The sequence below is a fragment of the Seriola aureovittata genome, chromosome 16 (genome assembly GCF_021018895.1).
Source record: "Seriola aureovittata isolate HTS-2021-v1 ecotype China chromosome 16, ASM2101889v1, whole genome shotgun sequence".
NCBI lineage: Eukaryota > Metazoa > Chordata > Actinopteri > Carangiformes > Carangidae > Seriola > Seriola aureovittata.
The window spans coordinates 5,410,568-5,426,084 of record NC_079379.1 but is presented as its reverse complement, the minus strand read 5'-3'; the positions used below and the strand labels follow the sequence as shown (position 1 = coordinate 5,426,084).

Below are 15,517 nucleotides of genomic sequence, written 5' to 3'. Positions count from 1 at the left end.
TGTCCAGGCCTTTCAGAGCCACTGACACGCCGGCAGCACAATGATGATGTCTCTGACTCTACTGCTGGCCACCCTGGGGCTCCTTGTTCAGGGTGAGACTCTCTTGTGAAAACTTTGCTTCAGGATGCAACCAGGTTCACCACAATGATGTTCTGCTGTGATGGAGAAACACTGAGACAAGCAGCATTGATCTTCTTCCATCTGTTCTCCATGTTAAAGAAATGATCCTCTTCTGTTTGGATGTTGATCATCTTTCTCCAAGCTGGATTTGTCTCAATAACCCCTCTCCTCTTCTTCATGTTTTCCAGGTTCATCAGGAGAAATCGTCCTGACTCAGTCTCCTGGATCTCAGTCTGTTGTTCCAGGACAGACTGTCTCTATCACATGTAAAGCCAGTTCAAGTGTTATTTATGACATGCAGTGGTACCTTCAGAAACCTGGAGAAACTCCTAAACTCCTCATATATGATGATACAAACCGTTACTCTGGAGTTCCAGATCGTTTTAGTGGAAGTAAATCTGGTGACACTGACTTCACTCTGACCATCAGTGGAGTTCAGACTGAAGATGCAGGAGTTTACTACTGTCAGCAGGATGAGAGTTTTCCGTTCACACAGTGATACAACGTCGTACAAAAACCTCCGTCAGCTTCAGAGGAACTGATCTGACTCACAGCTGCACTGAAACTAAAACACTAGAGGTTTGACTGCAACATGTTCTCATGTTGCAAGAAGTTTTCCCTGATAGAAATACTGTATTTATTGAAGTTATTTTTAAAGATAATGAAGACTTTAATGTTTCCAAATACACAGAGTCAGGATGTCATTTCATTTCTTTACAACAGTAACGTTTAACCACACAGTACTTATGACAGTAACAGTTGTTGAGTGAACATTTAAATTCCTCATGTGATAATGTCAAACACACTGAGTAGGTGTCAGTCAATACTAACACCAAACTCACTGTTTAAAATGAGAGACATTTCAACTGAAATGAAAATCTCATTTAAAGAACTTGATAATAATAAAAGTGTTAAAGTCAAATTCCAAAACCTAAGAACGTGTAAAATATTAAATTTATCTCCAAATGGCACCAAAGAAAATAGTTTCACACAGATGATTTTGCACTTTAAATGTTTAATTTTGCCACATCCATTCACTCCCATGACGTAGTACATCTCACACAATATTCATAATCATTGACACAAAATCAATCCAACTTTCAATGTTTCCAAAGGCATCTACACATGTGAATAAAACAAATACTCCACCAACACTAACACTAGTAGCACTAAATGATTGTGGAAACATTTGACAGCAGTTTATGAAACAAACTGAGACACATTTTACAAAGAAAGTGTAAGAGTGAGTAAAAACTGCTGCAGTCATGTGAACATGTTGATGCTTCACTTTGTTCATTTGACAGAGAAAATCCAAAAGAGCTGACAGTCTCTCCACTGCATCCACATGTTCTAACATCAGCACAGAGAAGGTCAGAGGTCACACATGAAGGACCCCATACAGAGATGTAATAGGACATATAGGTCACTATATCAAGAGGGATTTTGGATTATATGTCACCTATAGGAGAATATTTTATAATCACATATATACATCCTCTGGACATATGAAGAGATAAGCGTATAACGTGTATGAAATACCCACAGTGAATACTGTATTTGTACACATCTTTAAAACATGTGATGAATGTTAATATATTAACAATATATATTTAATTATTAATGCAAGTTTATTAAAGCAATACACATAAAAGTTATATTTGCTTATCTATGGTTTTCTAATTTATTTCTCATTAATTTTGAATATTTTAGTCTATTTCCCCCATTTTGTAAAAGTACTCTCTGATGTTTGGAGCCCACTATATATAATATCATAAAAATGCTGTGAACTAAGAATGCTTTCAAAAATGGAAGTGTTTATTTTCATCAATTAACAAAATGCAGTGAATGAACAGAAGAGAAATCTAAATCAAATCAATATTTGGTGTGAACACCCTTTGCCTTCAAAGCAGCACCAGTTCTTCTAGCTACACTTGCACACAGTGTTTGAAGGAACTCTGCTGGTAGGTTGTTCCAAACATCTTGGAGAACTAACCACAGATCTTCTGTGGATGTAGGCTTCCTCTAATCCTTCTGTCTCTTCATGTAATCCCAGACAGACTCCATGATGGTGAGGTCAGGGCTCTGTGGGGGCCATACCATCACTTCCAGGACTTCTTGTTCTTCTTTATGCTGAAGATAGTTCTTAATGACATTGGCTGTATGTTTGGGGTCGTTGTCCTGCTGCAGAATAAATTTGGGGCCAATCATACGCCTCCATGATGGTATTGCATGATGGATAAGTATCTGCCTGTATTTCTCAGCACTGAGGACACCATTAATCCTGACCAAATCTCCAGCTCCATTTGCAGAAATGCAGCCCCTAACTTGCAAGGAACCTCCACCATGCTTCACTGTTGCCTGCAGATACTTGTTATTGTTCTGCTCTCCAGCCCTTCGGCGAACAAACTGCCTTCTGCTACAGCCAAATATTTCCAATTTTGACTCCTCAGTCCAGAGCACCTGCTGCCATTTTTCTGCACCCCAGTTCCTATGTTTTCATGCATAGTTGAGTATCTTGGCCTTGTTTCCATGTTTGAGGTATGGTTTTTTGGCTGCAACTCTTCCATGAAAACCACGTCTGGCCAGACTTCTCCGGACAGTAGATGGGTTTACCAGGGTCCCACTGGTTTCTGCCAGTTCTGAGCTGATGGCACTGCTGGACATCTTCGGAGAGAAATAAGCTTCATGTGTTTTTCATCTGTTGCACTAAGTTTCCTTGGCCGACCACTGCGTCTACGATCCTCAACGTTGCCTGTTTCTTTGTGCTTCTTCAAAAGAGCTTGAACAGCACATCTTGAAACCCCAGTCTGCTTTGAAATCTTTGTCTGGGAGAGACCTTGCTGATGCAGTATAACTACCTTGGGTCTTGTTGCTGTGCTCAGTCTTGCCATGGTGTATGACCTGTGACATGAAACTGTCTTCCACAACGTCACCTTGGTGGCAGAGTTTGGCTGTTCCTCACCCAGTTTTAAGCCTCCTACACAGCTGTTTCTGTTTCAGTTAATGACTGTGTTTCAACCTACATGTGAAACCGATGATCATTAGCACCTGTTTGGTATAATTGGTTGATCATACACCTGACTATAATCCTACAACATCCCTGAGTTTGTGCCAGTGTACCTTTAAGAATTGATGCTGGTTTGAGGGAAAGGGTAGTAACAACAAATATTGATTTGATTTAGATTTTTCTTCTGTTCGCTCACTTTGCATTTTGTAAATTGATAAAAATAAACAATTATTATTTATATTTTTGAAAGCATCTTACTTTACAGCATTTTTTCACACCTGCCTAAAACTTTTACAAAGTAATGAATATTCATGTAATACACGTCTAAAATATAAGCATCCATATATGGAAATTCAATATATGTCCATATATTACATTTGTATATGAGAAATCAGGTCTCAAAAAGTCTTTATATGATGTTGTAGTATTTTAGACTATTAAAGTTAAAACTGTTTAATGATTTATACTAGTGGATATTTAGGTGCTAAGGGTGAGTGGTCATTTAAACATCTGCCTCAGGGAAACTATTTACAACCACTGATAAAGATCACCCTATGGCCATGTGTAGGGGGCAGCCGGAGGTAACAGAGGTAGATTAGTGGTAATTTATATGTATATATTAACTGTCTTCCTTTGAGCGTGCTGAGCTTTAGGTTACACTTGAGGTCGGAGTCAGATGGGAAGGAGGAAGCCAGCAGAGCCAATCAGAAGACGACAAAACGCCCGTGCACATTTCTTTGTTTGTACTTGTATAAATACACTGGATCAGGGAAAGTTAGGTTGTCAGACTGTGGACTGACCAACACTTGTTATTGGTTAGGAAAAGGCACATCTGATCCAGAATTCTGTAATTGTTCATTGCTTGCTGAAAAGATTCACTAAACAATTTGAACTAAATTCTTTGGTGTGGACATTCACTGGTCTTTTGAGTATTTTGAACACTGCACTCACCCTGTGAGGGTGAGAGTTTTTTTCTCTAAACAGCAAAAGCTCCTTCAATGACCATCCATACCTTTAGCTCCCACCAGGGTTTAGGATGTGACTGCTACACTGAGACACTGTCTGCTTGAACTGAGAGAGTTTGAATGAATCAATTGATCCAATCATTTCTTTTTCTGATCATCACCAAGCAACAACAATGTCCTTGAGTCAGGGTGCTGCTCCAGCTGTAGAGGCCGTCCTTCTCCAGCACCCCGGGGCTCCTGCTCTCCTCCCAGCTGCTGCTGCTGCTGCTGCCCTCCACCTTCCAGGCCAGACTCCAGTCTGAGGGGAAGCCCTTGTTGGCCAGGCACAGGACTGTGACCTTCTCCTGCTGCAGCTCCTCACTGGAGGGGGGCAGCACCGTCAGGGTGGGTGCAACTCGACCCACTGCAGAGAGAAATAGTAACAAAGTTTTTATGAAACTAAACTCCCTCCTGTGGACTGCAGCAGAGGAGGCAACTACTTCTGTTGGTCGTCCTCAGATTGGATGAAACTGCTCTTCAGTTTTTCACTTCCCTCTCTGAGCCCAGTAACCATGGCAACAGACAGGCATCACTGCTAAACCGTAACAACAGACAGGTTTCAGTACAACGTCTGAAAGGTTTCTTTTTTAAAAGACAAAAGACTGGGATGGACTCTGTCTACTTTGTTCATTCAAAATTAATTTTGTCAACGACTGATTTACACATTGAAACTCATCAAATGAATCCTGCTCATACAGAATCATTTTAAATATAACAGTGATGTTTTTTTATTCCACACATTGTATAAAAAATGAAGTTCATTGAGAAGATCAAATAAAAACAATGTGAGAAATATTTGTCCCAGTACTTGGGCTGAAATTTAAAGACTAATAACAATATTTTCTCAATATGGAATACGTTTATTCCCAGCAAATATTTCTCCTGAAAACTGTTTCACTGACAAAATGTTTAACTGAAGAAGATTTTAGTTTCAAGTGTAAAGACATTGTGACGCAGTGAAAAATCACTGCAGTTAAATTAAATACCAAATCTCAGCTAAAGTATTACACTAATGTCTATAGTTATTAATTAAATCAATAGAAACAGAAATTGAGTTATTAAAAGAGACAAATCTTCTTACAGTTAACATCCAGTCTGGTTCCTCCACCAAACGTGTTCCACAGTGACACAAACTCATTGAACCGCCGTACAAAAACCTCTCAAACAAACAAACTCACCAAAATTATTCTGATTTAGTATTTTGTTGGCTTGTTTAAAAAAGGACGATAACACAACACAACAATTTTAGATTCCTAATTTTCCCATATTTATTCATTTTAAAGTAAAATCAATCTTTTTCAGCAATTCATTAAAATACAAGAAAAGACAATCAGAGTAAAAGTTACTCAAACACATGAAACCTAAACCACATGGAAATAAGTATTAACACATCCTGATCAATACTCTGATCAGCTGATTGATCCATTGATAAACAGCATGATCAGAGTGATCCAAGTCCCTGCTGGAGTCAGTCAGAGCATTTCCATAGAGAGCCACTTTGCATCAGCAGCACCATGCTCCAGTGCTCTGGGAGAGTTTATAGTCCTGAGAGTTGAAGACTGGATGACTGACAGCTGTCCTTCATGACAACAGAAGACACAGAAATCCTCCTCATCAGAAACATGACTTTGGTCTCCGTCCTCATCTGGACTCTCCTCTGCTGCTGCTTCACAGGTAAAGTCCAGAGAATCAAACTCCTCTCCTCCATCAACATCCGTCCCTCTGAAATGAAGCCGACAAAACCATGACGCTGCTTTATGTTTCTGTCTCTGTGTCCTCAGAGTCCAGAGGACAGGTCACAGTGACTCAGTCTGGAGCAGTGAGCTCTGCTCTGGGAGGCTCCGTCACCATCAGCTGTAGGACCAGTCAGGCTGTTCAAGTTTATAGCAACAACCAGTATTTACACTGGTACCAACAGAGAGATGGAGAAAAACCTAAACTCCTTATTTACCTTGCTACCACTCGAGTATCAGGGATTCCAGGTCGTTTTACAGGCAGTGGATCAAACTCTGACTTCACTCTGACCATCAGTGGAGTCCAGACTGAAGATGCAGCAGTTTACTACTGTCAGAGTCTCCACTATATCAACAGTCAAGCTGTGTTCACACAGTGAAAAAGCGTCGTACAAAAACCTCCCTCAGTCAGACTGAACAGAAACTGAACTGACTGCTGCAGCTGGAAGCTACTGCAGAGACTGATACAGTTCACTGAGGACACACACACACACACACACAACACACACACACACACACACAGACACACACACACACACACACACACACACACACACACACACACAGCCCCTTAACCTTACCCTAGCCTTCACAGATAAATGCCTTACGCCGACTTAATTCAAACCACAACCCTAAAACCAAGTCTTGCTCCTCACAAAGCAGATTGAAGCTGAAGATCGACCCAGATATCCTCACAAGTCTAACACGTCGTCACAACGACGAAATGTCCTGAACTGCTTGTAGAGAATAAATAACCTTTTTAACCCTCCATTTTTAACATTCATATTCCCTCCTTTCAAAGATTATTTAAATATTCACCTCTCTCAGTACTGATGGGAAACATCATGATGTGTTTAACAGAAGAACATTTTAGTTTCAAGTGTCAAGACACTGTGACTCTCAGCTAAAATATTACAATAATGACTATAGTTATGAATTACAGTTTTTGCCCGTTGCTTGAACACTATAGACCCATGCTTAGACTAAAGTAACACAACTTGAAGCTTTTGTTACCATACCTCAAACACATGTACCCATACCTTAAACAAAAGTGCTGCTTTGCACTCGAGTTGCAATTCTGCCACACACTTACTCCTTTATGCAACACACTTGGTCCTGCATACTACACTCTATTTCATACATAAGACACTTCGTTCAAAAATGAAATCTCAGGGTGCCATTTGGAAAACACATGTATCCAAAATACAAAACACATCGGGTAATTGCAACCACTCAAATACACACCTGAAGGCACTTACTTGCAAAACTGAACACCAATCAGCCAGCTACAAAAAGCCCTCAGTTTAGCCATTTCAAGAACTTTGCAAGCATGGATGGAGGGAGAGCGAGAGGCAGAGGTAGAGCAAGAGAAAGAGGAAGAGAACGAGGAAGAGGAGCAGGAGAAGGACAAGGTCAAGGTCGAAGAGGCCATGCACGGACCCCTATTTCTGATGATATAAGAATAACTTTGGTGGACCATGTCATCAACCATGGCCTGACTGTGAGGGAAGCTGGGCAGAGAGTCCACCCACATCTAAGCCGCTTCACAGTGGCATCTGTAATACAGTTTTTTCTGAATGCTTAAGCACATTTTTTGCAACATTGGCTATTTTTGCTAAACTCTACACACAAATGAGAAAACCTTTCACCAAATTATCAAAACGTTATAGTTCTCTTGCAAAAGCGAACACAGCTTGATTAACTCTTCACACCTTAGTAAAAATGGTGTTTTCGTATCAAACAGTAAACACATGCCATCATTTACTAAGCACATAATGTGCCAACTACACACTGATGGTATGAATACAAAACACATCTGGCTTTTGCTTTCTCTGTGCACAAGGTAGGCTAGGTCAGTTTGAGGTCATACTTTTGTCATAGTTCTGTAAACACACAGGGATCCAAACTTCAAGTATTGGTGTTTATTCACACTCGTCAAAACAAAGACACAGCACAGAACACAAAATAATAAATTCACAAAAAAAAGACAATCAGCCTACATCATGCCGTCTCTCTGGGTCCGGCCACAAAATCTCATCTACATCGCATGCGATGTCCTCCAGTCCAAGGCACCGGGGAAAATACCTCCTTGCATGCCGTATCCAGGCCTGACATGATGCCTGCTCAATATCTCCACATGCCTCCTCCATTGCCTGTAAAAGGGCTGTGTGTTGATGGGGATGGCGGTCGTGGACTTTCCAGCGCCAGGCAGAAAAGAACTCTTCAATCGGATTTAAGAATGGAGAGTATGGGGGGAGGTTGAGTGCCATGAAGAGTGGGTGATCGGTAAACCAGTTGCGGACCAAAGCAGCCCTATGGAAACTAACATTGTCCCATATGATAACATATCGGGTCTGCTCTGGTCTCTGAACAGTGAGAATGTCGTGTAAGGTGTCCAGGAATGCAATCATGTGTGCAGAGTTATATGGGCCAATGGTTGCATGATGGTGAACAACACCATTTTGGCTGATAGCTGCACACATGGTGATGTTACCACCACGTTGTCCTGGGACATTGATTATTGCACGGTGTCCAATAATGTTCCTACCACGCCTCCTTGTTTTACTGAGGTTAAAACCTGCCTCATCGACAAAGAGCAGCTCGTGTCCCATGGCATCTGCCTCCAGCTCCATTACTCTCTGGACAAGACAAAACAAATGCAACACATCAGGCCCATACACAGCACTACAGTAGCCTATGCACTTCGAAATTCAGAACCAATGACACTATAGCTTACCTGCACATACTCATATCGCAGTTGCTTCACACGTTCACTATTTCTTTCGAAAGGAACTCTGTAAATTTGTTTCATCCTTATTCTGTTGCGGGCAAGTACACGACTTAGTACTGACATGCTCACACTGCGTATATTTTGGAAGATGGTGTCATTATCAATTATACGCTGCTGTATTTCGCGTAGTGTTATTGCGTTATTGGCAATCACCATATTCACTATATGGGGCTCTTGTTCTGGAGTGAACATTCTTCCTCTGCCCCCAACATCTGGACGTCTAGCAATTCTGTAAAGTAACAATTTCAGAATTTTTGCATGTATGGTATTGTTGTGTTTCTCATTAGAGTAGGGCAGTGCTACAAATCTTAGTGCAATGTGACTGTACTTACCGATTTTCATTTCGAAATGTCCTAATGATGCTCGCTACAGTGTAGCGGCTCAAATTAGGCTGAACCCGTTGGCCAGCTTCCCTCAGGGTCATTCCATGGTTTATGACATGGTCCACTATTGTTGCTCTGATGTCATCAGTTATTCTATTTCTTCTTCTTACCCTTCCTCTTCCCCCTCCTCGTCCTCCTCTTGCTCCTCCTTGTCCTCTTCCTCTAACTTCCTCTAACCCTCTCGCTTCTTCACCTCCACGTCCTCTTCCTCCAACTCCTTCACCTCCACGTCCTCTTCCTCCAACTCCTTCACCTCCACGTCCTCTTCCTCCAACTCCTCTGATTCTTACTCTTCTTGCTCCTTCCATTGTACTCCACACAGACAGCTTACCTGTGGCTTATTTATAGTGCTTAGGCTGATTGCAAAGTGAACTAATTCTCTAAAATTGTTTTCACATGTGAAAGTGTGCCAGACAGTTGGCAAAATAGTGTAAATAATAGCCATACATGTGTATAATTTTGCTAGGAGTGTTTTGGAAATTTGGCAATTGAGTGTAAGCAGCGAGTTGTGTTTAAAGTTCTGCAAAAAGAGTGCTGTGCAGTGAATTGTGCCTACAGTTTTGCAAAGTGTGTGTTACAAAATTACAAACTGAGTGCAAAGCAGTATTTGTGCTTTTAGTTTGGCTAACTCAGTGAGTGGTTTTGCTATATGTATTAATAGTTTTAGAAATTGTGCTACAAGAACATGATTAGCGCTTAAGCATTCAGAAAAAACTGTAAGAACCTTCCGACTGGAAAACAGGTATGTCTTCACCTCTCTACTTTCTACTCTGCTCAGATGGTATTTACAGTACTGTACTACAGTATATCACATTACCACATCACGTGTACAGGGTATTGCAGGGTGCTAATGCTCCTTTTGCAGCCAAAGTGGTAGTTTTTGTGAAACATACCATGATTACTTATATTGAGACGTTTCAGTACAGTGGATGATACAGTATATACAGTAAAGTACAGTATATGTTGTCCTGTAAGAAAAAGAAGCAAACCAATGACAAGTTGTGGTTGTATTTCTCTAGAATGACTAGAAGACCTTCTGGGGGAGGACGCCATCGCCTGTTCACACAACAGCAGGAACTTGCCGTTGTGGACCTAGTGCGGGCAGACAATGCCATCCGTCTCCACCAGCTACGACAGAAAATACTTGCAGACAGGCAAGTGTTCAACAACATAAACCATGTGAGCATCACCACCATCAGACGCATCTTGGGAAAACACAACATCACCATGAAGCAGCTCTACAGGGTCCCATTTGAGAGGAACAGTGTCAGGGTCAAAGGACTTTGACGTGAATATGTACGGGTAAGTGTAACTGTCCTTTACATTTACAATACAGTATTGGTGAAATCCAGTAGCAGCTGAATTAACCATATCAGTACCACATGGATCCATTCGGAGAGCTACACAGGTACCTGTGTGATGGGGTGGGGGTTCTGTATGTGTAGCACTGTAGTAATATGTTATTTTTTTTTGTTACAGAGAATCTTGGCCATGGATGGAGCTGCACATCCTCATGAAATCATTTTCATTGATGAAGCTGGATTCGACCTGAGCAAAACAAGACGACGGGGTCGTAATGTAATTGGCCAAAGGGCAATTGTGCACGTCCCGGGGCAGCGCGGGGGAAATATCAGATTGTGTGCCGCCATAAGCCCTCGAGGGCTTCTGCATCATCATGCAAAACTAGGTCCACACAATACCCAACATATACTCACATTTCTAGATGCTCTCCATAATATAGTTGTACAGAACAGACCAGATCAGCCCAGGTTTGTGGTGGTATGGGATAATGTCAGTTTCCATCAGGCTGCTCTGGTCCAGGCCTGGTTCACCAACCGCAATCAATTTGAAATGGTGTACTTGCCCCCTTACTCAGCATTTTTAAACCCTATAGAGGAATTCTTTTTGGCTTGGCGATGGCGTGTATATGACCGCCAACCACATGCCCGCATGCCTCTTCTGCAGGCAATGGAACAGGCCTGCTGCGACATTCAGGTGACAGCAATCCATGGATGGTTTCGACATGCAAGGGGATATTTTCCCCGGTGCCTAGCGGGAGAAGACATTGCTTGCGATGTCGATGAGGTCCTGTGGCAAGACCCCAACATACGGCGGGATCCATGAGCCCACGTTTGCACAATTGCCATGATTTTCTGTGTTTACAGTATAGTGTTTTTTTCTTTTCTTTTTTTTTGCTTTATCTGAATTCATGTTACTGCAATGTACAATATTGAGTAGGCCTATTTGCTTTTTTGGTTGTTTGAAAATGTGCCTTGTGAATAAACAGTGAAAATCAAAGACTGCAGTGTTTTATATAAAGTAGACTAGTGTGTTCCCCCTGATCTGAAAGTGTATGCATATGATGTAAGTGTGTGTCATTTTGTCATCAGAGTTACATTTTGACAAAGGATTGTTAGGTTTTGATAGTAGAGTTTCAATTTGACACACATGTGAATGATATATTTCCCAGTGTTGCACTTATGTGTAGAGTTTTGGCACAATGAGCGAAGTTTTGCAAAATGTGTTCAAGCAACGGGCAAAACCTGTAAATCAATAGAAATAGAAATTGAGTTATTAAAAGAGACAAATGTTCTTACAGTTAACATCCAGTCTGGTTCCTCCACCAAACGTGTTCCACAGTGACACAAACTCATTGAGCCGCCGTACAAAAACCTCTCAAACAAACAAACTCTCCAAAATTATTCTGATTTAATATTTTGTTGGCTTGTATAAAAAAGGACGATAACACAACACAACAATTTTAGATTCATGATTTTCCCATATTTATTCATTTTAAAGTAAAATTAACTTTTTTCAGCAATTCATTGAAATACTTGAAAAGTCAATCAGAGTAAAAGTTACTCAAACACATGAAACCTAAACAACATGAAAATAAGTATTAACACATCCTGATCAATACTCTGATCAACTGATTGATCCATTGATAAACAGCATGATCAGAGAGATCCAAGTCCCTGCTGGAGTCAGTCAGAGCATTTCCATAGAGAGGCACTTTGCATCAGCAGCACCATGCTCCAGTGCTCTGGGAGAGTTTATAGTCCTGAGAGTTGAAGACTGGATGACTGACAGCTGTCCTTCATGACAACAGAAGACACAGAAATCCTCCTCATCAGAAACATGACTTTGGTCTCCGTCCTCATCTGGACTCTCCTCTGCTGCTGCTTCACAGGTAAAGTCCAGAGAATCAAACTCCTCTCCTCCATCAACATCCGTCCCTCTGAAATGAAGCCGACAAAACCATGACGCTGCTTTATGTTTCTGTCTCTGTGTCCTCAGAGTCCAGAGGACAGGTCACAGTGACTCAGCCTGGAGCAGTGAGCTCTGCTCTGGGAGGCTCCGTCACCATCAGCTGTAGAACCAGTCAGGCTGTTCAAGTTTATAGCAACAAACATTTGTTAGCCTGGTACCAACAGAGAGATGGAGAAAAACCTAAACGGCTCATTTACTTTGTTACCACTCGAGCATCAGGGATTCCAGGTCGTTTTACAGGCAGTGGATCAAACTCTGACTTCACTCTGACCATCAGTGGAGTCCAGACTGAAGATGCAGCAGTTTACTACTGTCAGAGTCGCCACACTATCAACAGTCAGCTTGTGTTCACACAGTAAAAAAGCGTCCTACAAAAACCTCCCTCAGTCAGACTGAACAGAAACTGAACCATCTGTTGCAGCTGGAAGCTGCTGCAGAGACTGATACAGTTCACTGAGGACACACACACACACACACACACACACACACACCACACACACACACACACACACTATCTCATGATACCAGTAGATATATAATGATTCAAATATTATCATAAATATTAATTAGACCTCTATGATTTTTTCACACTACTCTGACTCCTGCTTTTATGATTTAGGAAATTTATCAACATCCCAGGTATCAATCATTTCACATCATCATAACATCAGCCTGTATGATGATGACTTCCTACTATACACCAGAAAATCTTCAATTCCCTTCCTTAAGTTTTTTATGTGATCAGAAGTTAAAACAGGATTTCTGGATTCTCTCTCTTTTCTTAAATGTGCAATGAATCTTTCTTCAGAATCTAATTTCAATAAAGTCAGATAACCTACTTAAGACTCAGGTATATTCCACATGTAAAATCAATGTATTGTAATGTTTTCCTGCCTTTCTATCAATTCCTTCTTAGTTTTTTTCACAGTTGTCATTCCACTATCAGAGTCGTTGTGTGATGGAAATCTGAAAATGAACAGTTGATGAAATGATCAAGTTGTCTTTGTATATTTTAATAAGAGCTTTGCAAAGGATCAGTGTACAGTCACACAGAGTGCAACTGCAGACTGATATCAAACCAAGAGTGTACGTGAACTTTTCTAGAAAAAAAGAAAGAAGGAGGCAGGGTCGGGATGTGTGTGTGTCTAACTGCCAAGAAGAAGCAGGTGTATGTTCGAGGATAAACTGCTCCCTAGTTTGTACCGGACAGTACCAGATAAGGAGCAAACATGTGGCAACAGATTCACATTCATGGACACACAAAGCCAGGTCACACAAAGTTCACACCGGCTTATACAAAGTGCAGAATATGATTTTTCTATTACATATGATTTTATTCAATTTTAATGGAAACAAGAAAACGCCTGCTTTTAATAAGAAACATTTGGTGCATCTGGGGCCTTTCACGTAACTCATTGCACATTCCCTATTGTCTGAAAGAACAGAAAACAAACTTGGTAAGATACTGAAAATCAGGGCTGGACTGGTCTTCTGGCAGACCGGGCGCTTTGCTTGTGGGCCGACCCATTAGTTTTGTCTTATTTGAGACTGGACTGGGCCAATCACATCTTTTAATTCCTTGGCCTTCAGGTCCAGTGCCTTCATATTTCATGTAAATAGTCACCTCTCTCAGTACTGATGGGAAACATCATGATGTGTTGAGGACAGCTCCAGCTCACTGACTCTGTGTGTTTGCATATGTGTCCTGCCTCTCTGCTCCCAGCCGTTAAGAGGCCAGTGTTGATCAGTGGCTGTCCAGGCCTTTCAGAGCCACTGACACGCCGGCAGCACAATGATGATGTCTCTGACTCTACTGCTGGCCACCCTGGGGCTCCTTGTTCAGGGTGAGACTCTCTTGTGAAAACTTTGCTTCAGGATGCAACCAGGTTCACCACAATGATGTTCTGCTGTGATGGAGAAACACTGAGACAAGCAGCATTGACCTTCTTCCATCTGTTCTCCATGTTAAAGAAATGATCCTCTTCTGTTTGGATGTTGATCATCTTTCTCCAAGCTGGATTTGTCTCAATAACCCTTCTCCTCTTCTTCACGTTTTCCAGGTTCATCAGCAGAAATCATCCTGACTCAGTCTCCTGGATCTCAGTCTCCTGGATCTCAGTCTGTTGTTCCAGGACAGACTGTCTCTATCAGATGTAAAGCCAGTAGACTTATAGGTGATGACATTAACTGGTACCGTCAGAAACCTGGAGAAGCTCCTAAACTCCTGATTTATGATACAACATATCTTCAGTCTGGAGTTTCATATCGTTTTAGTGCAACAGCAGATCAGACTGACTTCACTCTGACCATCAGTGGAGTTCAGAGTGAAGATGCAGGAGTTTATTATTGTCAGCAGCATAACAGCTTCCCGCTCACACAGTGATACAACGTCGTACAAAAACCTCCCTCAGCTGCAGAGGAACTGATCTGACTCACAGCTGCACTGACACTAAGACACAAGTCACTTTGAACTTTTTAACTCTCAATATACTGTATTTAATCCAAAAGGTTTTTCTGTTAATTCTTCCATTAACATTGACTTTGGACCATTCTGCTGATCAAAGCTAACCTTAGTTTAAGTTTGATAATGTGAAAACCAACAGAGTTTTCTCATAACATTTCCTCATAAACTAAAAATATATTCATTGAGTAAATAAATTGGAAACCTTCATTAAGATATAATTTCCTTCGTATAAAGTTACTTATTATTCCTCTGTGACATATTTTGGTCAATTTGTATGTTTCATGTTCCAAAAAACAAAAGTATTTTATCATTGAAATAGAAAAAGATTCATGGAGAATTTAATTCAGTAACACTTTAATTCTTCATTCTTCCAAGATTAGAAGGAGAGATTCCATCCACTTTATATCTCTACATGCTGAGGACATGTTGCTTCTTGTTTCACAATCATGACATTTTCTTTTTTGAGTTTCTTTGTTCTATTTAAAGGATTTTTGAATTCTCTAGAAAAAGCTACGAGTAAAACAATGTGAGAGTTCTCACTATGACACACTTCAGTAACAAGAGATGACTGGATGATTCTTCATTGAAATGTTCCTTCAATGGTTTTAGTTACAAATGTTAATACTGAAGAAAAAACTGCCATGAATATAGAAGAGACACTTTACACTCATGAATAAGTCCTTATTGATTCTGATTGATTATTGATCACAAATTATGGACTGCAACTTCCATCACTGGCTTGTAC

At 40.9% G+C, this 15,517-nt stretch overlaps 1 protein-coding gene and 2 gene segments (V, D, J or C); 2 read left to right on the top strand and 1 right to left on the bottom strand.

Moving 5' to 3' along the window:
• Nucleotides 1-28: 28 nt before the first annotated feature.
• On the top strand, nucleotides 29-619 carry LOC130184015 (immunoglobulin kappa variable 2D-29-like). The segment is given in 2 exon segments: nucleotides 29-92; nucleotides 309-619. Coding segments are annotated over 2 exon segments (363 nt in total).
• A 7,236-nt stretch (nucleotides 620-7,855) lies between these two features.
• Nucleotides 7,856-8,814, bottom strand: LOC130183913 (uncharacterized). The gene is made up of 2 exons (XM_056399647.1): nucleotides 8,602-8,814; nucleotides 7,856-8,503 (listed from the first exon to the last, which is right to left on the bottom strand). Exons 1-2 carry the CDS (start codon nucleotides 8,809-8,811, stop codon nucleotides 7,856-7,858), a joined length of 858 nt encoding a protein of 285 aa, XP_056255622.1. The 5' UTR covers nucleotides 8,812-8,814.
• Nucleotides 8,815-14,100: 5,286 nt separating this feature from the next.
• Nucleotides 14,101-14,691, top strand: LOC130184026 (Ig kappa chain V region 3368-like). The segment is given in 2 exon segments: nucleotides 14,101-14,152; nucleotides 14,369-14,691. Coding segments are annotated over 2 exon segments (375 nt in total).
• The last annotated feature ends 826 nt before the right edge of the window (nucleotides 14,692-15,517 follow it).